Below are 23,331 nucleotides of genomic sequence, written 5' to 3'. Positions count from 1 at the left end.
TGTACACAGAGAAAGCAAAAGCCAGATGTGTTTTGTATTCATACCATCAGAGTGTAGTTGGCACATTGTGTGCTTAGTAGATGATGGCTTGTGTTTACTGTTTGATACGAAAACACAATTTTTACGAAGGTGTGAAGAGTTAATCTAGCTGTGTTCGCTTTTGCAAGAGAACTACAATGTTTTGATAATTTGGTGAAAGGTTTTCTTATTTGTGTGTAGAGTTTAGCAAAAATAGCCAATAGTTACAAAAAATGTGCTTAAGCAATCAGAAAAAACTGTAACTGCCGAAAAGAAAAGATTTCCAATGTTTCCACTGACCAACTTAAAGGGATACTTCACCGTTTTTTCATATTAAACTATGTTATTCCCTTAACTAAGACGAGTTGATACATACCTCTCTCGTCTCAGTGCGTGCACTAAATCCCTCTGTCTTGCGGCGAAACTTTGTTAGCCCAGTTCATTTAATATGGGCCAAGCAGAGAAGATACCAAACACCTCCACGTTTTCCCTATTTAAATACAGTTACTCGCGAAGTGTAACTCGACCTAGGACGGTGACACAAAACAAAACGTTGCGCTTTTCTAAGCGTGTAAAATGGATAACTATTTTGTATGGCGGAATACCATAGCAAGTGCTTGTAAGCACTTCGACTTGGCGTAGTAATATCTTCACTCGTGAAAAATCCTCTCACCGGCCCCCGCTCCCTCTAGTGAAGATATTACTGCGCCAAGTCGAAGTGCTTACAAGCACTTGCTATGGTATTCCGCCATACAAAATAGTTATCCATTTTACACGCTTAGAAAAGCGCAACGTTTTGTTTTGTGTCACCGTCCTAGGTCGAGTTACACTTCGCGAGTAACTGTATTTAAATAGGGAAAACGTGGAGGTGTTTGGTATCTTCTCTGCTTGGCCCATATTAAATGAACTGGGCTAACAAAGTTTCGCCGCAAGACAGAGGGATTTAGTGCACGCACTGAGACGATAGAGGTATGTATCAACTCGTCTTAGTTAAGGGAATAACATAGTTTAATATGAAAAAACGGTGAAGTATCCCTTTAATTGTATTTGGTAAATATAAACACATTTTGATTTTGATGGCTGCAACACATTCCAAAAAAGTTGGGACAGAGGCAAAATGAAAGTGAAAAGATTAGGCCTACTGTCATGGCTAAATTGCAAAGATGTTTAGAAAAAACGACATTGAGTTCTCAGTCCCAAAGACGAAAGTGACGATCCATACTTTCATCAGAGACAGATGCAAAAGCAAACATCTGTAATGGTACGGTGGTGCATCAGTGCATATTCGTGACGGTATCATTGACGTGGAGGAGAGGTGTTGGTATTGCACATACAGCCATCAAGATGACATTGTTCCTGGGAAATCTATGGTTAGACGATCATTCTGCACGTGTTACAACAGAGTGGTTTAGACACTCTACACCTGCAGTCCAGATCTGTCTATTGCTGATAATTTATGGCCCATCATGAAAAGGAGAATTGGTCAATGACAACCACAGACTGTTGAGCGGCTGTCTTATATCAGGCAAGATTGCTAGAAAGCCTAACTCTAGTGATTTTAAAATGATGTATATTTTGTCTCAATTTTAGTGAATGGAAAAACCCAAAGTACATAGATAAAATCGTCTGCCACTTCACAGTGCAGTTTTACTGAAGTTCATCTTCTGAGTCAGACTGAAACTCCTGCGGTCGGTTTTCTACAGAAAAGTGGTTTTGTCTGTTGGTGGACAAACATCTTGCAGGTGAGAGTGTGTTTTCAGTGCATGAGTGTTTAGTTTGTAGGTGAAGAGCTTCTTACTGTCCTGATACTATCAGATTTGTTAAAACTCTTTAGGCCTAATCTACTGGAGAAAAAACAAACAAGATGAGCAACTGTTTGACACAGAGGGAGTGAAACGGTAACACAATTATCATATTTAACTGTTCAAAAGTTTAGAATGCGTTTCTTTTTCTTTTCTTTTTTTTCAAATTGGTTGGTTGGAAGGAGCAAGTTGATACATTATGAGTCCAGTCATTTTTCTTACCCACAATCTTTAAAAACTATTTAACAGTTTTAAGTGCTTCAATGTTTCTGTCATTAGTAAGTATAATTTAGTAATTCACAGCATTTTCCTTTGAGGATGTTAAAATACAGTTGAATATTTAGTTACATCGATCTAATAAATGAAAATGTGAGTTCTGTCTCAGTATTAAAGCATAACTGAGATCATCTCTATCACCTTCACATGCACATCAAGTGACACCATTTTCACATTGTCACATGACTCTTAGTCCTAAAATAACCTGTTGCATTGTGCTGTAATGCTGTTTTAGCTGCTGTTATTCAAAACCCACCAGATGGCGCCATTTAATATCGAGAATTAAAGTGATGACAGTAAATATGAGTCAAAGACAGTCAATCTGTAATAAAAATAACTGTATCTATTTATCATTACAGCTTCAGGTCTGTCTTCAGTTCATATAGCAGGAATAAATATGTTGTTGTTCTGCTGACTGCTGGTGTGTTTTACTATATAAGCTAAGTAATAAAAGTAGTAGGCTAGGCTAATAACTCTGTGAAAATGTGTTTTTATTCTAAAAGACCAAAGTAATCTGTGATAAACAAGCATCATGAGGCAGCGCAGTAATCAGTAAGGTGTCTTTTTTATTTAGTTTATTAGTAATGGGAGAAACAAAGCTTTTCGAAACTTTGAATCAATTGAACCATTGCTTCATAAAAAAAAAAAATGATTCACTGTTTCGAATCGCTCGAATCTCCACGCGCTGGCGACCCCTGCTGGTCAGAACTGTGGAAATGCAGCGAAAACTCAGACCAAACATGAATAAAACACCTTTTACAAGCCCATTGTAAATGTTTTATTGAAGGTGTAATCTATTAAAGGCAATTAACAAATCATATAATAGCATTAAATAAAAAGTGTTTTTGTCATTTTATTAAATTGTAGGATTGTTGGTTAATCAGACCAATTAGAGACTTTTAACTGAAGCTCTTCCTTTTTATTGCACAAATCATTCAATGTCTAGAAATGTATAAAATTGTAATAGAAAAATTTTATAGAAATGTATCAAATAAAATGTATAAGAAATGTATGAAATGTATAAAAAATCCAAGATCAGGTAAAAATCATGTAGACAACCACTGGTTCATGGGTTCACAGATATCATCGCCCCCTAGGCAGCAAACCATCGACATTTCCGAGCAGTAATGACGTAACGGAACCTCTTCTACTGAAATCATGTGACTTTTGGCAGAAAAAATAAAAAATAAAAATCGAATTTGGCTTTCTAATTGTTTCAAAACAAATAAAAAAATGTTTCGAAAGTGCCCATCATTATTTCATATTTGTTCTTCAGCTCATCCTCTGTGAGAACAGCAGCTGTATTTATAGCGCACTGTCTCTGGTAAAGTAGCACTGTTATTAGAGATGTGATTTTATCTATGGATTTTATGCATTGGACAGATCATTTTCTATTTATTTAAACAGGTGTAGACCAAGTGATCGAGAACAGTGAATGGTGATAACAACATTTTATAAAGTTTCCATGTGCTAAAAATAAAACATTTAGTTGTTTCTGGATGCTGTCTTATTTGTGCGCCATTAAATTAAACTAATACACAGCAACACAATTGCAGACTTAACAATAGTGCTTATGAGAGTGCATGTGTAAAAATAATAATTCAAATAAAAACATTAGATGAGTTAGAAGAAAAACATCCTGGCAGAGATGCTGTATTCGATCACCATTTTGGGGTGATATTTCCATACACGGCCTCCTCTGATTTCTGCAAGGAAAAATATACAGTCAATCAATATACAGCCATTTTAATTGATTGTAGCCTAGATTACCTAACCTGGGTATCGCCCATCATTTGCATAAGTTTGATCTCTTGTTGATCACGGTCACTGTCCCGTATCGGCAGAAGTCATCAGCCTATCCAAATGAATGATGTTCGATCACTTTGTCACTGATAATCACACACTTAACATAATACTGAATAAGTGACTGATTTCAGCCCAGTTACTAATGTTGGGGGCGGGACTTCAGATTCTAGAGAGCATTTGATAGGACAGGAAATCTGATGTGAAGCTGAAGTGCAGAGTGATGTGTCTTCAAAAATCATTGATTAATACTGGCAGAAGTGAGAGATGGTACGTTTTGAACTTATATCTTCTAAACGTGAATCTTGTCATTGTTTTGGAGCACACTAAGGTTAACTTAACCCTTTCACACGTAAGTTTAAAATATTCTGGCTGACCCCGCCAGCGTGAGTTTTTCAAGGCGACCGTTATTTAGAACGTGTCACTTTATGGTTTCCATGGTGACGCGTCATTGCTTGTCACGTGACACACCGCAGCTACAACAGCGCTGAATGAATGAATGATGATCTGCTTTTATGTCTTTTTTATTCAAAATATTCTAAAATGTGTTAGCTATGGCATGAAATATATCTGATATTCCGATTGTCAAATATATGCAAGTGGATGTGTTAATTGTTGTTTAAACTTTAAACACCTTTATAACGATCGCGTTAGTTGAGCTGGATTTACAACACGTGAATTCATCCACTTCTCCCGAAATACATTAAAGTAAGTGGCCGTTGAACTGGGAGAATAGAGTGAACTTTAAAATGACGTACACAATGTGATATGTATTTTTGTTTCCATTTGTTTAATTTCAAGATCTGAGGTGAATTGTCGATTGTTGCTTGTACAGCTACAAAGCTGGAGCACTAAATGATATTCAAAGTCACATTACACGCTTTTAACATTAAACAAAGCACAAGCAGTACCTGAGATTATTGCCGCACTTTAATTGTGTTTGTTGTTCCAGCGCGACGTCGCAGAAAAATAGAAACCGTTCAAAAGCGTGTAATGTGACTTTGAATATCATTTAGTGCTCCAGCTTTGTAGATGTAAAAGCAACAATGGATAATTCACCTCAGATCTTGAAATTAAGCAAATGGAAACAAGAACGTTCAAGTGCATTCTTTGACAAAGATTGTTTTAGTAACTCAGTAGCCTATGTATTTGAAAAATTTTTTAAATGGTGTAATATTTGTGCATTTGATCATCCTACATCCATTTTTTTGCGAATGCCGTCACGATTACTGACTGGTGCTGTGCACTTGCCGCGAGACTCCGCCCACATGCTGTTCTGATTGGCTGTCTAGTGTGGACAGACAAATAATGCAGCTCTTCCTCATCAAGTCTCCCCGACCACGACAAACACGAAAGTCTACCGTACCGTTACAACCCACGATGGAGATAAACTTGCTTCCGGGAAACACAAAAGGTGGTAGTAGGCAGAGACTGGCAGTTATAGTTCACTTTAAAAAAAAAATATGCAATGAAAGTGAATGGTGACTGAGGCTGACATACTACCTAAAAGAAACTCATAACAGTGCGGTGAGTAAATTTAAGACTTTTTTTTTTCTTTTTTGGATGAACTAATCATAATAATATGTTATTGTTATTGAGGAAAAATACAATACATCTGTTCACTGACCATCTGATGCATATTGAATACAAAAATTCAAACAGACAACAACTTCTTGCAACAAAGTCATGAATGGTCTTACCCTTTTTCGTCTGGTTGGTTTACACAATGCAGAATCATTCATGTCTTTCTCCTGGGTCTGAACTGCATTAACAATACCATAATGCATACATGTTAAAAACAACATATTTTTTTAATCTATTGAAATTGGCCTTATAAAAGATAAATATTTCAACAAATGCATTAATTGTTTGATCTCGTTACCTAATTTTTTCCTGCAGATGCAGAAGATCCCAATGACTGCAGCTACAATCAACAGAGATCCAGCAGCAGCAGCAGCAGAGATCAACACTATCAGAGACACTGAGACTGGAGGAGGAGAAGGAGACTGTGTTGTAATGTCTAAAGAGAGATTAATGTAAGTGACTGAATCAGATCGACAACAGAAGACAGAGATCAGGTCAGTAAATACACACATATATCATCAGTGCTGTGGTACCTGCACATGTGTGACAGAGTGTGTTGATGTCCAGATGTGTGGTCTGGTTGCTGATGGGATTGTTCAGCACACAGCTGTAGGTGTTTTTATCCTGATATTCCACCTCCAGAGGTAGAGAGAGACTGATGCTGAGATCACACACACTGATGCTGGACAATACACTGATTCCTTTGTACCAGGAGAGAGTCACATCACACACATTCAACACTGATGAACACACCAATGAACAATTTGATGATGATGATGAAGAACATTGTGAAGAGTTACTGATGATGACAGGAACAGGCAGACGAGCTGGAAAACATGACAGAATAGAGAGAAATATGAACAATCAGTCTATTTTAGTTATTGTGAATTTTGTTTTGAGTTGGTGTTTAGTGTGTTAACGGTCACGTTCAGTTCAAACTATAAAATTAAAATGTGAACTTTTGGACAAATTATCTCTTCTCACCATAGACAGAAACACTGAATATTTTTGATGATTTTTTAGCTCTAGTTATCAGTAGTTTATAAACTCCAGTATGTTCAGTTGTGGTGTTTGTGATGGTCAGGGATCCAGTTTGATCGTCCAGCTTCAGTCTGTCTCTGAATCTCCCATCAGGACCATCATATGTGGAGAAGATTTGCTTCTTTTTTTTTATTTTAGCTATAAGAGAGTTTTCATCTCCAAATGTCCACAGTATATCTTCGTCTTCATGTATTTCAGTATCATCAGTGTTTAGAGTAACATAATCTCCCTCCATAACTGACACTGAATCACCAAACACACCTGGAGAACAAACAGATTTACAGATTAAGGTTTTTGATGGTTTACAAAGCCAAAAATATCAAGTCTTAATATGTGCTACTGTAAACTTCTAACCGCTACCGTTAAAGAGAGATTGTCAGAATCAAGCAGACAGAGAAAACATTGCAGCAGCGCTTATTAATTGTTTCCAAGTTTAAAGTTTGGCGCAACAGATTTATTAGTAAAACCTTTATTTAAGATGGTGGAACAGATCCTCAAACTTTAAACTGTTCAATGTATAAAGTTACATATTTATTAAAAACAAATACATGATAACTATTGCAGATTGAACGTGCAAGTTTATTTTGGCATATATACACTTCTGATGTGAATCCATAAAAAATGTATTAGAAGATTAAGAAAACAGAGATTTACAGAAATATATGTAGATTCACTGTAGAGATTTCCATTAATTTCCATGTCTTTCAACATTATATTTTAGTTTAAAATTCTGAACAGAGTCTGAATTCAAAGTTAGTAGATTTCCCAATATTCGTGATTCGTCTGGTACATAACAGCAGATGAATCTAACTTCATCTGAAAAGTAGAGCAGCTTTATTACTCTAAAATGGGAAATGTAAAATTAAAATGTTTTATGACTTACCGATTAGACTCAAGCAGCACAAACAGAACAAAACAAACATGTGAAACATTTTCTTCAGTTGTTCAGTGTCTGATCTAAAAAAATGTCCTGCTTTTACAGCAGAAGTGTTGATGTGGTGTGTGAATCCTCCCACGACACAGTTTGACCCTCCTAGTTTCACAACCCCGCATTTGCATGATGTAGGCCGCCTACTATTATTGTTCATCTCAATTTTAACTGTTCTTAATAGGCAACATATTAATTATTTCTGTTATGTAACTAGCTTTTTGTAAGGTACAAAAGCTTTCAAATGGTACCTTATTTAGGGGGTACATATTAGTATTGTAAATGTATGTACATAAAGTGTACGTTAAAAAAAAGTATTTAGTCAGCCACCAATTGTGCAAGTTCTTCCACTTCAACTATGAGAAAAAAAATCCAGAAAATCACATTGTAGGATTTTTTATGAATTTATTTGCAAATTATGGTGGAAAATAAGTATTTGGTCAATAACAAAAGTTTATCTCAATACTTTGTTATATACCCTTTGTTGACAATGACAGAGGTCAAACGTTTTCTCTAAGTCTTCACAAGGTTTTCACACACTGTGCTGGTATTTTGGCCCATTCCTCCATGCAGATCTCCTCTAGAGCAGTGATGTTTTGGGGCTGTCGCTGGGCAACACGGACTTTCAACTCCCTCCGAAGATTTTCTATGAGGTTGAGATCTGGAGACTGGCTAGGCCACTCCAGGACCTTGAAATGCTTCTTACGAAGCCACTCCTTCGTTGCCCGGGCGGTGTGTTTGTCATGGCTGGATTATTGTCATGCTGAAAGACCCAGCCACGTTTCATCTTCAATGCCCTTGCTGATGGAAGGAGGTTTTCACTCAAAATCTCACGATACATGGCCCCATTCATTCTTTCCTTTATACGGATCAATCGTCCTGGTCCCTTTGCAGAAAAACAGCCCCAAAACATGATGTTTCCACCCCCATGCTTCACAGTAGGTATGGTGTCCATTGGATGCAACTCAGCATTCTTTCTCCTTTAAACACGACGAGTTGAGTTTTTACCAAAAAGTTCTATTTTGGTTTCATCTGACCATATGACATTCTCCCAATCCTCTTCTGGATCATCCAAATGCTCTCTAGCAAACTTCAGACGGGCCTGGACATGTACTGGCTTAAGCAGGGGGACACATCTGGCACTGCAGGATTTGAGTCCCTGGCGGAGTAGTGTGTTACTGATGGTAGCCTATGTTACTTTGGTCCCAGCTCTCTGCAGGTCATTCACTAGGTCCCCCCGTGTGGTTCTGGGATTTTTGCTCACCGTTCTTGTGATGATTTTGACCCCACGGGTGAGATCTTGCGTGGAGCCCCAGATCAAGGGAGATTATCAGTGGTCTTGTATGTCTTCCATTTCCTAGTAATTGCTCCCACAGTTGATTTCTTCACACCAAGCTGCTTACTTATTGCAGATTCAGTCTTCCCGGCCTGGTGCAGGTCTACAATTTTGTTTCTGGTGTCCTTTGACAGCTCTTTGGTCTTGGCCATAGTGGAGTTTGGAGTGTGACTGTTTGAGGTTGTGGACAGTTGTTTTTTATACTGATAACAAGTTCAAACAGGTGCCATTAATACAGGTAACAAGTGGAGGACAGAGGAGCCTCTTAAAGACGAAGTTACAGGTCTGTGAGAGCCAGAAATCTTGCTTGTTTGTAGGTGACCAAATATTTATTTTCCACCATAATTCAAATAAATTCATTAAAAATCCTACAATGTGATTTTCTGGATTTTTTTTTCCTCATTTTGTCTCTCATAGTTGAAGTGTACCTATGATGAAAATTACAGGCGTCTCTCATCTTTTTAAGTGGGAGAACTTGCACAATTGGTGGCTGACTAAATACTTTTTTGCCCCACTGTATTAGGGGCATATTGTTCTGAGAATGTACTCGGTTACTTGCGTAACCTCGGTTCCCTGAGAGATAAAGATCCAATCAGAGCACTTGCTCGCCTTGAGTGCGCCAATATGGGCGTGGTTAAAAGTTATAAATTCGACAGAATTCGCCATAGAGACAGGTTAAATCATCTGAAGCGAAGCACCTGACATGAGCAAAATAGCACGGCTGGCAACACAATACTCGTTCCCGGTATCTCTCAGCGAACCGAAATTACGCAAGTAACCGAGTACGTTCCCTTTCGAGAACGGTTCACTCGTATTGCGTTGCAAACGCAATGGGAACCCATTTTAAAACGCCGTGCTATTAGCAGATGACTGCTCTGGAGTTGTCCAGGCAGGCCCGATACTTATAACAGAGTAGTCCGAATCATCGTAGACCAGAAGTGTTGGGTCCTAGAATGTTATAAACTGCATACAGTGATTAGTGCAGAGGGCCACCGTGGGGGAGCCTCAGATATATATAGGTCTGAACCCATTGGTTCTAGGGCCCTAAATGGAGAGGACTCGTGCCTGCGAGGCAGAAACCTCTAAGTTGTAGAATTTTGCAAATGTGGACTGAGCAGACTAGGGCTGTCACTTTACGTTCGAAAATCGTTTGAACAATCGATCGGGCCACCAACACAAGTTTTGAAAACGAAAATAGGGAATCGACTTTAACGGTCTTTTTTTGGAGCGCATCCAAAATTTGTTTAACGTTTATCATCGTAAACACAGCCAAGTTGAAGCCTGCATTAATGTTTTTCATTGATGTTATGGCAGTCCACTCTGCTTATTGTTTTTCGAGAATGTTGCACTCCTGTTTGTCATTGTGCACGAAACTTCACGCCAATAAATCATCAGGAATATTGCTGACTCAAGCGCCCTCTTTATGTTCGTCCTAATGCCTGTAGTTGTTTGTGGATTTGCCCATATTTGGCGTTTAAAATGGAAACAACAATTGATTCAATGAAAACTTATGTCTCAAAAATCAAACAGGATTTTTTCACAAAAGTGAAGCCCTAGAGCAGACCAGCCACCCACCGCACAAATGTCTTCTATAGGAACTCCACTGGACCATGCCCAGGAGGAAGCCATGCCTCTTGTGGAGTGGGCTCTTACACCTATGGGGCACGGAAGGCCCATGGAAGCACAGGCCAGTTGAAAGCACTTTAGGTACATATCCATGCCTTGGTTTAAAGACGACTCTGGAGTCATTAGGCCCAAACTCAAGACAGGAAGCGCTCGTGGAGAGTAAGTCCCCAACTTTTTTAACCAACGCTAGTGCTAGTAGTGGAGCGGCCAAGTGCTTATGTTTGGCAGAATCGTTCAGTTTATGATACAAGCGTGAAAATTGGCATGAGCAGTCTCCATGGGTCACTTGACAAGAAAATTGTCCGAGCCACTTGAAATTTCAAGATGGCAGCCATTTTTCAAGATGGCCGACACCTTAGTGGAGCAGTTAAGTGACATAGTGGTTTATTTGGTGATACAAGCATGAAAATTGGCATGAGCAGTCTCTGTGGGTCACTTGACAATAAGCCACCTACAGCTACTTGAAATTTAAAGATGGCGGCCATTTTTCAAGATGGCCACCACCTTAGTGGAGCAATTAGGCTTAAGCAATCATTTAGTTGGTGATACAAGCATGAAAATTGCCATGAGCTGTCTCAAAGGGTCATTTGACAAGAAACCGCCCACAGCCACTTGAAATTTCAAGATGGCGGCCTTTTTTTTCAAGATTACCACCACTTAAATGGAGCAGTTAAAGCTGCAGTCGGCAAGTCTGGCAGATTGGGTCGATTAGCCAAAATTTTGAATGTTTACAACTCTCATGCCCCTCCCCACTACCAGCGATCACCCTCCCATCGAGGTCGTGCTCGTCAGTGCGTCACTGTGCGTGTGTACCTGATTTTCTGTGAACGCGTCCGTCTCTTCAGCATCTATCAACACCATGGACTCGGAGGTAGGCTGCCCTGGCTAATCTATCCATAGATAGCAATAACCGAGGAATTGGAAGCTTGTTAGTAGATTTTCTCTCCGCCATCACGCTTCATGCAATCTCCAGGCGAACTTCAGGCGTGGCGTGTGCATGTGATATTAACGTGCGCGAGTGAGGGGGGATCTGTGGCGTGTACACGACCTGTGATTGACAGTCAGATCTCACACCCCCCTGCGCTGATTGGACCCGATGATCCGGGAGCGGTGGATTTTTGCAAAACAAATAACACACTCCAGGTGGAGTTAGAAGCTCGGGTTTTTTTCTAAAACCATCTTATTTATGTTGTTCTGTCGGATTATAGTGTCAATTTCACTGAATATGATCAAAAAAATGTTGCCGACGGCAGCTTTAAGCGATATAATTGTTTAGTTAGTGACATAAGCATGCAAATTGGTATGAGCAGTCTCTAAGGGTTGCTTGACAAGAAAACACTCTCAGCCACTTGAAATTTCTATTTTCAAGATGGCCGACCCCTGGATCCTCAAAAGATCAATTTTCCGATAGAAATGTATTTTATTTATTTTTTTCATTAAGGACGATTTGGTGTCAGAAAATGTGGGTGACGTTTGGCAAAGGAGAGAAGACAAGATGGATCCCTATACATGAGGTGGTTTCAGCCATAGGACCAGAGAAAACACGTGGTATCCTCTTCTTCCATGCCTTCAGTGGTTGCGACATTGCGTCATCCTTCCATGGCAAATCAAAGTCTGCCTGGGAAACATGGGACGTGTGTGATGAGGTCTCAAACACATTTGCGAGACTCAGCAAATGTCCCTCTGCAGTGGAGGATAGTGACCTGCAAGCTTTGGAGAGATTTGTTGTGCTAATGTATGACAGGTCCAGCGATGTCACCACTGTGAACGAGGCCAGGCTTGATCTCTTTGCCAGAAAGCAAAGACAATATGACTTGATCCCACCAACTCAAGCAGCACTCAAAGAGCATGCCAAACGTGCTTCTTATGAGGCTGGATACGTGTGGGGACAGGCATTGAAGCGACATCCACAAATGCCGAGCCCATCCGACTGGGGATGGGTTAAAAAGGACGAAGAGTGGAAAGTCTTCTGGACTCCACTTCCACCTATTGCAGAGAGTTGTTGGGAGTTGACCAAATGTGGGTGCAACAAGGCATGTACTGGAAGGTGTAAGTGCTTCAGCTCGTATCTCACTACTCTACCCTGCCAGTACATACAAAGATAGATCAAAGTGACATTACATTAACCAACCATTCAGAAACGTCCTGTTCGAGCCTTAATTGTCTAACTTTTTCAGGGTCATCATCTTGTTCCAGGTCCGATTCCGGTTCAAATTGATACAGTTGCACAGATACGGTTGCACAGATCCTCAGAGACTCCCGCTGCCATTCTTTCTCCAAAATATACCCTCAACTGTTGTCAAGGAGTTGTCACGTGGAGTGTGTTGTGTCAAAACGCCCCACAGAACAGAGGGGCGGGGTGAGCAAAGCTCATTATCATTTAAAGACACATGCACTTAAATGGCGTGCTGAAAACAGAGCTGTTTTTGACCAGGTAAAATTTGTGTTTTCTTACAATACTAATGAGAATTTTTAATTAAAGGACAAGTTCGGTATTTTACACTTAAAGCCCTGTTTTCAGATCGTTTCTGATGAAATACAATGGTTAAGATTGAAATTTGGACAAATGCTGCTGGCCCGAGAATTTTCGGTTTCTGTGGTAGCACCCCCCCACCTCCACAATGGTTGCATAGGTGCACTGGAATAATCCTTCCTAAAACGCATTAAACTTTCGTTTACAAAGACGTGAAACTCACCGAGTGGTCAGGGGTGTTCACTGATATGCTCACACAAAAATCGCTGCAAAAGATGCTTTCCAACAGGTTTTATCGTAGTTTTTCATCCAATACAAGTCAATGGAGTTGGACAAAAACTACGATAAAACCTGTTGGAAAGCATCTTTTGCAGTGATTTTTGTGTGAGCATATCAGTGAACACCCCTGACCACTCGGTGAGTTTCACGTCTTTGTAAACGAAAGTTTAATGCGTCCAAATTTCAATCTTAACCGTTGTATTTCATCAGAAACGATCTGAAAACAGGGCTTTAAGTGTAAAATACCGAACTTGTCCTTTAAAGTATATTACAAACTTTTTCATTTAGACCCTAAAGAATCATATTAACTTGTACAAAAATGGCATTATATGACCCCTTTAAAGGTATATATTAGTACTTAAATGTAACGACTGAGACAAGTCAGACACAAGTGTTTGTTATAGTTTAACAAATTATATTTAAAACTCACTCTGGGATCTGATTTTCCCGCTTGGAAATTCCACCCTTCTCATTGGTCAAGCAAACCCGGAGAGGCGGGCCTTTCTCAGGCTTTATTAGAGACAAATTCACAGTGACCCCCCTCTCTCTTCTCTTCTGGCCTCTACTGCTGCTTCTTCAGGTTGATGTCTGTGGGGACCCCCCACTGGGGCCAGAGGGCCCCAGCAGGCCATGACCACCGCCTGCGACCCTTTTACTCTCCCAAAGGAGTCCGACTGTATTTTCTTCAATCCAACTCAGAAGAAAACTGTAACCTTACCATCACTGAATGGGCAACAATCCACTCTTGGCCTTCTCGGTACATTCAGGGTGCTGTGCTGTCCAGCGTGGCCTCAGCAGGCCCCAGGGCAGCAGGCCTCAACTCACAACCAGCCATGTGCTCATTCAGGAGAGAGATGACTCTCTCAACCACAACAGAATCAAAGACAACCTGTGGACAACGTCTTCATTCAATGCAGAAGAAGTCCATCGCAACTCCCACCATTTGCTCTGCATGTCCTCTCTGGCCCAGGGCCTGCAGGCCACAATCTGCACTCCAGCCATGATAACAGAGTCGAACTAACCATGCAAGTTCATAATATCTTCTTCATCCAACGGAGAAGAAAACGATTGCACTTTAACATTTGACACTCACCGAACCCTCAACATCCTTTTCAACAACTTCAAGAATTGTGTCCACTGCACAGACATGCAAGTATCAATTTAATGAGGTGAGATAAGCTGATGGTTCTTTTCATAGTTAAATGGATCTTTCCCATAGTTCCATCTCCTGCTTCCAAATTCCATTCTCACTCACCCTTTTACCCGTGTATGTACAGTGGGGAGAACAAGTATTTGATACACTGCCGATTTTGCAGGTTTTCCTACTTACAAAGTATGTAGAGGTCTGTAATTTTTATCATAGGTACACTTCAACTGTGAGAGACGGAATCTAAAACAAAAATCCAAAAAATCACAATTTATGAATTTTAAATAATTAATTTGCATTATATTGCATGACATTAAAGGTAGGGTATGAGATTTGCAAAACGGCCGGTAGATTTTGAAAATACACAACTCAAATGGTCCTACCTTCTTTCCTCCAATGCTGGCCCTGACTCCACCCATGCGAAGAGTGCGAGGGGGATGGGGGTAAGGGGGTATGGTACGACCGTTTGATTGACAAACTTACTGTCCAATGATTCTAGGTGGTCTTGGAAATGATGGGCTGGAGTTTTTCGAGTCCTGCCCGTTCCACAGATGATTAAATTGCTTAATTTTCATTTCAGTGCTTCTAACTCAGTGGCTGTAAGTGGGTTAGGAATAGGATTTCAAGTGATTTTGAAAAAATGGACAAAAAAGAGAATCACATACCCCACCTTTAACTGCACCTGTTTGAACTAGTTAAAAGACACCTGTCCACACACTCAATCAAACAGACTCCAACCTCTCCACAATGGCCAAGACCAGAGAGCTGTCTAAGGACATCAGGGATAAAATTGTAGACCTGCACAAGGCTGGGATGGGCTACAAGACAATAGGCAAGCAGCTTGGTGAGAAGGCAACAACTGTTGGCGCAATTATTAGAAAATGGAAGAAGTTCAAGATGACGGTCAATCTCCTTCGGTCTGGGGCACCATGCAAGAGCTCACCTCGTGACGACTGGACGACTGAACCGTATTGAGGGGAGGATGGATGGGGCCATGTATCGCAAGATCTTCCCTCAGTAAGAGCATTGAAGATGGGTCGTGGCTGGGTCTTCCAGCATGACAACGACCCGAAACACACAGCCAGGGCAACTAAGGAGTGGCTCCATAAGAAGCATCTCAAGGTCCTGGAGTGGCCTAGCCAGTTTCCAAACCTGAACCCAATAGAAAATCTTTGGAGGGAGCTGAAAGTCCGTATTGCCCAGCGACAGCCCCAAAACCTGAAGGATCTGGAGTAGGTCTGTATGGAGAAGTGGGCCAAAATTCCTGCTGCATGCAGTGTGTGCAAACCTGGTCAGGAACTACAGGAAACGTATGATCTCAGTAATTGCAAACAAAGGTTTCTATACCAAATATTAAGTTCTGCTTTTCTGATACCAAATACTTATGTCATGCAATAAAATGCAAATTAATTACTTAAAAATCATAGATTTGTTTTAGATTCCATCACTCACAGTTGAAGAGTACCTATGATAAAAATTACAGACTTCTACATGCTTTGTAAGTGGGAAAACCTGCACAATCGGCAGTGTATCAAATACTTGTTCTCCCCACTGTATGTGTGTGTTTAGATTTAGTTATGTTTGTGATTTAGTTAATACAATTTGTGCACAATACGTATTTGGTTCTGATTCTCTGCTTGCAACAAAGATTACTTTACGATTTAGATTTTGACTACAGGCTCTTAGTACTGTACAGTAAGAAAGACGTTTCCCTTCCCCAGAAATAAAAATTTCTTAGAATGAATAAACAATTAACGCTGATTGTTCACAAGACGAACAGGTGGATTGATTGTAATATTAATTTTACTACATTAAGTTAATTATGTTAAGGGATCCAAATATTCATAATCAATAAAAACCAGTTATTATTGATTATTAATATTTCATAGAGTTAATTCGTTACATAAATTATTATATTACTTTTGAAAGTGTGTCACCCCAGTGACAGCTTTTGTACCTTTTTTTCTGAGTTTGTAGCAGCCACTGTATTACTCTGAAATGGGGGAAAAAATAAACCATAAAAATGTTTTTATAACTTGCCAATCAAATGGCACCAGCACAGACAGAACAAGACGCATGTGAAAAACATGTGAAACATTTTATTCAGTAGTTTGGTGTGTGATGAAACTATCCACTGAAAACACTCAGTCTATACGTGAACCCTCCCACGACACAGTTCGACCCTTCTAGTTTCACTCGCTGCATTTGCATATCATATAGACCTTATGCGCCAGAGAAACGAGGGCGCCGCCATCTTTAGAATATTGTCTTTGAACTTCCGGTTTTGCGATCGCTCTGTATATCTCTATGGTGCTGCTGTCCAGGAGTAATTAGCTTTTGAAGTGGATTTACTTAATGTAAAGTTAACGAAAGTTATCATGCGGGCTGTAATGTTTAAAGCAGATGTCTTAACAAATGTCAGTCGACCGGGAAGATTTTAAAATGAGCCGTTCATTCATATTATACGCAACATCGCTGTGAAAATACAGACCGGAAGTCAAAAGACAACGAGTGCCGCGCCGAAAAGGGGCGGAGCTACATAAGGTCTATAATCCTATAGTACTTCAAGCCTTTATTGAGACTTGAACTGTTCTTAATGGGTGAAATATTCTTTATTTTTATCATTTAACATACTTTTTGAAAAGTAGTTGTAACTGTGTTAAATGGTTAAGAGCATAACTGATTTTAAAATGGTTGCATATAATTATTCAGTTCTTAAATTTAGTGTATGAAAAAATAATAAAGTACAAAGTTAAAAGCGTATCTGATCTCATAGTTTTACTGACGTTCAGCTTCTGAGTCGAACTGAAACCTGCTGCGGGTTATTTCTTTCTTTTTTTCTTTTTTTGTGGTTTGATAATTTGGGTGGATGGACATTTTATATGTGAGACTAAGCATTCAGTGCGTGTGTGTTTGTGGTAGTTTGTAGATAGAGTTTCTTCCTGCCCTGCTATGAACAGCTTTAAACTTGAATCTACAGAAACATGATGAGAAACTGTTTCACACAGAGACAGGAAAACAATTGAAACACAATGATATGTAACGCTGCCATTTGAAAGTTTAGTCTGTAAAAGTTATTTATTCTTTTGTTTTAAAAAAATATATATTTTTATATCAATTGGGTAAAGAATAAAACATTCACATTCTAGAGATTGTACTGTGATGCTTAGAAATCAGGATGTGAGTTGAATGTGCATTAAGTTGTTCAAGATCATGAGACATGTTTGTCTGAGAGTGAAAGTGTGAATCACTGATGTTCTTCTGCTGTTTGTTTGCATGTTACATTTACAGACTGAAGCTGGATCATCAGACTGGATCTCTGATCATCACAAACACCAGAAACACAGACTCTTGACTCTATAAACTACAGATCATCAGAATTATAAAGAGCTTCAGTGTTTCTGTCATTAGTAAGTGTAATTTAGTCTTTCACTGCATTTTCTTTAAAGGTGACATTTTTTGCCCCTTTTCACAAGATGTAATATAAATCTACTGTGTTCCCAGACATTTCAGCTCAAAATACCCCACAGATCACGTATTATAGCTGGTCAAATTTGCCCCTTTTTGGGTGTGAGCAAAAACGCGCCATTTTCGCGTGTGTCCCTTTAAATGAGCTGCTGCTCCCCGCCTCCGTTCAGAAGAGTGCCGATCCTTTACACAAGCTTCGGATACTCCAGCAATGACAAAACACGCAAATAATCTCACTTTTCCAAAATCTCAGAGATAACCAGTTGTGAGTGCAGCTTTAAAGAGAGACTCAGGTAGAGGTTTAACTTTTAGACGCACCTGGACATTTCTCAATGGTTAGTGGATACATTTATGTAGTTGTTTTGGAGTTACAATGATTAATCTCATCGACTTGCATGTACCGTCATGTTTAACTTTTACACAAGTTGACGTCAATTTTCACGTTTTCTGGGTTGGTAGATGCACCGGTACCCTTTAGATGTACCCTTTAAGGAATGTTAAAATCCAACAATATAGTGTTGGACGCACATCGTGATGGGTCACCCATATCATCAGTATAATAGTGTTTCCTGTTGAGTTCACAGTGATGATGCTGTTCTTCAAAAACACACCAGATGGAGCCATTAATCAGTTCAATATCATATCAATATTGTTGTATAATATCAAGAAAATGCAATTACCTGCCTCCTTGTTCATTGTAGATGCCTTTTTGTTACACATATTTAGCCAATGTATTGGATATAATGCATTGCATTCAATGTTGTTATTTATTTTGTTTGTAAAAGATGGCTTATGTTGTTTTGGCATAGATGTACAGTAATTGGTTATGTATGTATATGTGACTGTGCCAAACCCATGTTGAGAGGAGCAGAAAAGTGTGATTATGTGTGTGCGCTAGAGGACTCCTAGAACTTTAAATGAACTCAGCCATCTTAGTTGAGTTTACTGGAGTTCAAGGACATGAAGAAGTGGACCGCTTGCACCTGCCTGGAGAAGGATCTGGGAAACTTTGGAGGAGTACCAACCTAATGCCTGTTGTAAACAACAGGAGTATAAAAGACTGATGAACTGACTGCCTCTGGGGATACTGATACGCCAGTGCCCCCGACGCCACGAAGCCCAGAGCTGTGGACAAGAAACCCCAAGCAGAAGATAAGAAGCCCAGAGCTTACTACACCTTTGATTCAAAACGTGATTATTGTATTTTATACTCAAACGAAGTTCTATTTGCCTTTATATTTTTGTTTATTATAAAAAGAAAGTAACCAATTAAAATAAATTTAATTAATTACAAAATCTGCCTACTGAGATTTATGATGCTGGAAGACTTTTAATGAGAACATACCACAGAGGAGTCTTCTGACCAAATTGTAAGTACCTTTTGAATGCTTACGGTTTAGGTCATATTAGACTTTCTTTACCTTACCTGAGAATAATAAATAAATAGGTAAAAGGTGTTAAAAGTAAAGTATACACCGTAAAACAATATCATACAACTAATGATTAATCCAGAAAAAATATCAAGTATCAAACATATCAAAGGACCTCAACTTTTGACCTTTACTCAAACCAACTAGCCATTCAACTGTGTGTTGAGCGTATAGGACTTGATACTGTATGCAATCCCTTAGAATAATCAGCACTTTCTTAACATCTTGAGTGGGGGGTAGTAATCACTTAATTTGGGTCATCAGGTTGGCACCCTCCTTCCTTGGTGTTTTCGTTGATAGGCCCACAACACCTCCAAGGGGCTCAAAAGCAACAACTGGTGTCCCAGGTGCGCTCCCCTCTACTTTTACCTCTCTTGGTCATTTTGTGGCCCATTTGGGATTCTTCCTATTTAGCCACAGCCAGTTTCTGCTTTGCTCATCAGTCTCTGACAGTGACCCAACAGCTTGTCGGAAAGCCTGTCCTCTGACCCCCAACCCCTTCAGTACCCTGGTTGTTGCTGTGGCAACAAGTACAGTTAAAGTACAGTTTATCTGGACTTCTTACACTTAATAATCGTAACACAGTGATTAAACCAGAGATTAAAGCAACGTTGGGTAGGTTAAACAACAAAACACTTCCACTTGCATGTATTTGACAATCGGAATATCAGATATTTCATGCCATATCTAAAAAATTTGTGAATATTTTGAATAAAAAATGGAAAATGACATAAAAGCAGATCATCATTCATTCAGCTCTGTTGTTGCTGCAGTGTGTCACGTGACAAGCAATGACCATGGAAACCATAAAGTGACACGTTCTAAATAACGGTCGCCTTGAAAAACTCACGCTGGGGGGTCAGCCAGAATATTTTAAACTTACGTGTGAAAGGGTTAAAAATAATGACATACATATTATCTTTATATTATAAATTATCTTGTTTTTTTTTCAGTTGACACCACCTACTTTGTCATGTCCCTCGTGGCCTTCTGAAAGTGTACTTGGGATATGAATAATAAAATTAGAAAAAAGTCCATACATTTTGCCCTTCCCATGAATATCTATCTGTACATTTTTGCTGGTAATGTTTCTTTTTTTTCTCTAATTAAATTCATGATTATTAATTAAAATCACATTATTTAGTTCTGTACCTCAGTAACCCCTCAACCCCGTTACACAAATCATTCTCCCCCCATAAAAATAATGGGTCTCATTCATGAAACATTCGTAAATATATGAGTAAATATGTGAGTGATTTGCGCGTAAAGAGACATTCCCGAAAATTCTTCTCCTGATTCACAAATACTTCGTAAACGTCAGATTTGATAGTGAAATGTGTGTGTGGGTTAATGAATTCCAATCAGTCATAAATGGGACGCGCGTGCACGCTCATTCTCTCAATTACCATAAATCCCGCCCATTAAAACCGACTAACAACTATATATGGGCATCATATTATGACACGAAACGAAGGATTTCAACACGTCTTCTCAAAAGCGAATGAAGAAGAGAAAATTCTCAGATGCAGAAATTTAAGTTTTATTATCAGAAGTTCATTCAAAACGCCACATTTTATTTTCAAGCGTAGTGGCGTATCAGGTCCTAAAAAAAAGGATTGTTTTTAGGTAATAATTTAGGTAAAAATGCTTGGCAGCATATTACAGATGCAGTTAATGGTGTTTCATCTGTTAATCGAACAGTCCCAGAAGTGAAAAGAAAATGGTTCGACATGAAGCTTGACTGCAACACTTGTGACTTGCGGACTTGTAAAAAAAATTAAAAATAAAAATAAAAGATAAAATTAATAAACAGCTTGAATATAAAAAAATATATATATAAAAATAAAAATAAAAGACTTGCGGACGTGTGTTCCGTTTGCAGATGCTATTACTGGCTTTCGTAATAAAAGTAAAAAGAAAAAACGTATGTATATACTATATATAATCTTTTTTCAAAATGCTGTGTAAATATGTACCCGATTAAGGTGAATTAAAATGCAGCCTTATTAATGAGCAAAACGTTCGGATGTTAAACGCACTATTTACGCGTGGCTGGGAGCAGGTGTAGATTTCTTTCGTACCAACTAACATTTGGAAAATACGAACATTTTAATGAATCCGAAAATTTACGCCAGAACCACTTTACACACGATTTACACAAAAATTCGTTCTGCTCGTGTTTCATGAATGAGACCCTATGAACGTATCCTTGTGTGACATCAATAACAGGAATTAACATCATATAAGTCTTCTGAACAACATTGTGTGCAGACAGAGGCAAGTTACCACCTTCTTTTGTAACTATAACTTATTTAGAATTGTGATATTGTGGTTGTCAAGCTCAACGACTCAACCCTGTTACATCAAATAAAGATATAAATCTATTACTTGTGAATTATCTTTATTTTAACAATATACATGATTTCTTAATATCATGCATGCCATGTGCTCTCCTGTTATTCACTTCATGTAGAGCAGTGGCCATTTTGAGCAAAAAATCACAACCCCGTCACACTCAACCCCATTACTTCTTTGCCACGAAGCGTGCCTACATGAAAACACACACACACACACACACACACACACACACACACACACACACACATAAAAAGCACACGTTATGTTTTATGTTGAGGTCCTATTCAGTCATTTTATAATGTTCTAATGTATACTATGTTATTGCTGTTTTTCCTGCAGTCGGCTCAATAAAACTCAGTTGCAATTGCAATTTATATCTGTTGTCTTTCTGTGTTACATAATGAAATACAGTGCTTATTGAAAATCTTACTGTGAATTTGAGTAAAAAAAAACAACTATTTATATGTTAAGCTGTATTTGTCTCTTCAACCCTGTTACCCTAGTCTCAAACCTGTCACACCTACACTGTAAAGAGGTTGCTGTAAATTTTACAGTAACTTACTGGCAGCTGGATGCCAGTAAGTTACTGTAAAATGTTTTACAGTATTATTACTGTATTTTCACTTACAGTATACTGTACCATTTACTGTAATTGCATTTACAGTATTATTACTGTATTTTCACTTACAGTATACTGTATCATTTACTGTACTTGCATTTACAGTATTATTACCGTATTTTCATTTACAGTATTAGTATTGTTTTTTGTTAGTTTTTTTCATTTAAATTTTCTTTTTTTAATTTATGTTTACCCCACCCCCCAAAAAATCACAATAACTCACAAACATTTGTCCTTATAATATTCTTTTTAATCGTTGAACATTTTGTTTTAGAAGTACAAATTACAAATCTTGACCTTTAGGAGCCACTAGCTGAAGAAAAAAAAAGGCAACATCTCCAAAGTCCATAGAATTAATCTCCTGGTGACCATTTATATCTGTAGCATGGCAAAAACGTACACACACTGAAAAGCAAAACAGGCCTTAAAACAATAAAATACAGTCAAAGTCAGTGTTGTGTTGTTACATTTCAGTAATTTTGCCAGTCAAAGTTGACAACCTCTCTGATGAGAAACACTGAGGGTTTCAGGCTGATGCTTTTCTTTGGACCTTTCCAGATTTCCATCTGATCTGTGCCTTTGGTGTTTGGTGCCATCAGGGTTGACTCTCAGAATGAACCTGCAAACACAAGCAGGGAAAAAATATATAATTTTTTCAGACCGGTGTTGGCAGAATTTTCCCTAACCCTCAAACTTGATGCTGCATGTACTTTGGCGTTAATAAAAGCACTACATCTGATTCTGAATCCACCTACAGTAGTGGTGGGGGAAAAATCGATTCTGTTCAGTGTCGCGATATTTTGCGCACGCAATTATATTGATACAGTAGCGCAAATTATTCCAATATAGGTTATAAGGCTGTGACGGTGGCAGTTTTTTTTATCACTGCGGTGGTAATGGACCAACTACCTGCAGTGGTTGGGGGGTTATTATGAAAATTGAAATAAAAAAATGTAGTTTATTCGAGCAAAAAAGTCTTTATTTGAGCAATTCCGTCAAAGAAGCAACACAAAGCCTGTAAAGCATTCAAATACATATCAGTAAATATTAGAAACTTACATAATAGAAAAGTTAAATCTATATAAAAAAAAAAAAACTTTCGTTTAATACTTCCACACAAAGACACGTGATTCCACATGAAGC

General features: G+C 38.7%; 1 protein-coding gene and 1 long non-coding RNA gene across 3 annotated transcripts in view; both read left to right on the top strand.

Moving 5' to 3' along the window:
* LOC309476442 overlaps positions 1-21,030 on the top strand; it is a 75,516-nt gene extending 54,486 nt beyond the window's left edge. Inside the window, exon 2 of the long non-coding RNA XR_014198154.1 lies at positions 19,251-21,030. This is a non-coding gene — a long non-coding RNA (uncharacterized lncRNA). The remainder of the gene's footprint in view (positions 1-19,250) is intronic.
* Positions 10,485-21,030, top strand: LOC309476079 (uncharacterized protein). Of its 2 annotated transcripts, XM_082139238.1 has the most exons (4): positions 10,485-11,407; positions 11,438-12,463; positions 12,611-12,773; positions 13,747-21,030. In XM_082139238.1, the coding sequence occupies exons 2-4, from the start codon at positions 11,875-11,877 to the stop codon at positions 14,168-14,170; spliced, it is 1,176 nt and encodes a 391-aa protein (XP_081995364.1). In that variant the 5' UTR covers positions 10,485-11,407; positions 11,438-11,874; the 3' UTR covers positions 14,171-21,030. The 2 variants fall into 2 exon arrangements, 1 of the variants encoding a protein (XP_081995364.1); XR_014197922.1 differs by having other exon boundaries at positions 10,485-12,848.
* Positions 21,031-23,331: the final 2,301 nt, after the last annotated feature.

The sequence above is a fragment of the Leuciscus leuciscus genome, assembly GCF_965113295.1.
Source record: "Leuciscus leuciscus genome assembly, chromosome: 15".
NCBI lineage: Eukaryota > Metazoa > Chordata > Actinopteri > Cypriniformes > Leuciscidae > Leuciscus > Leuciscus leuciscus.
This window is presented reverse-complemented; position numbering and strand designations above follow the sequence as displayed.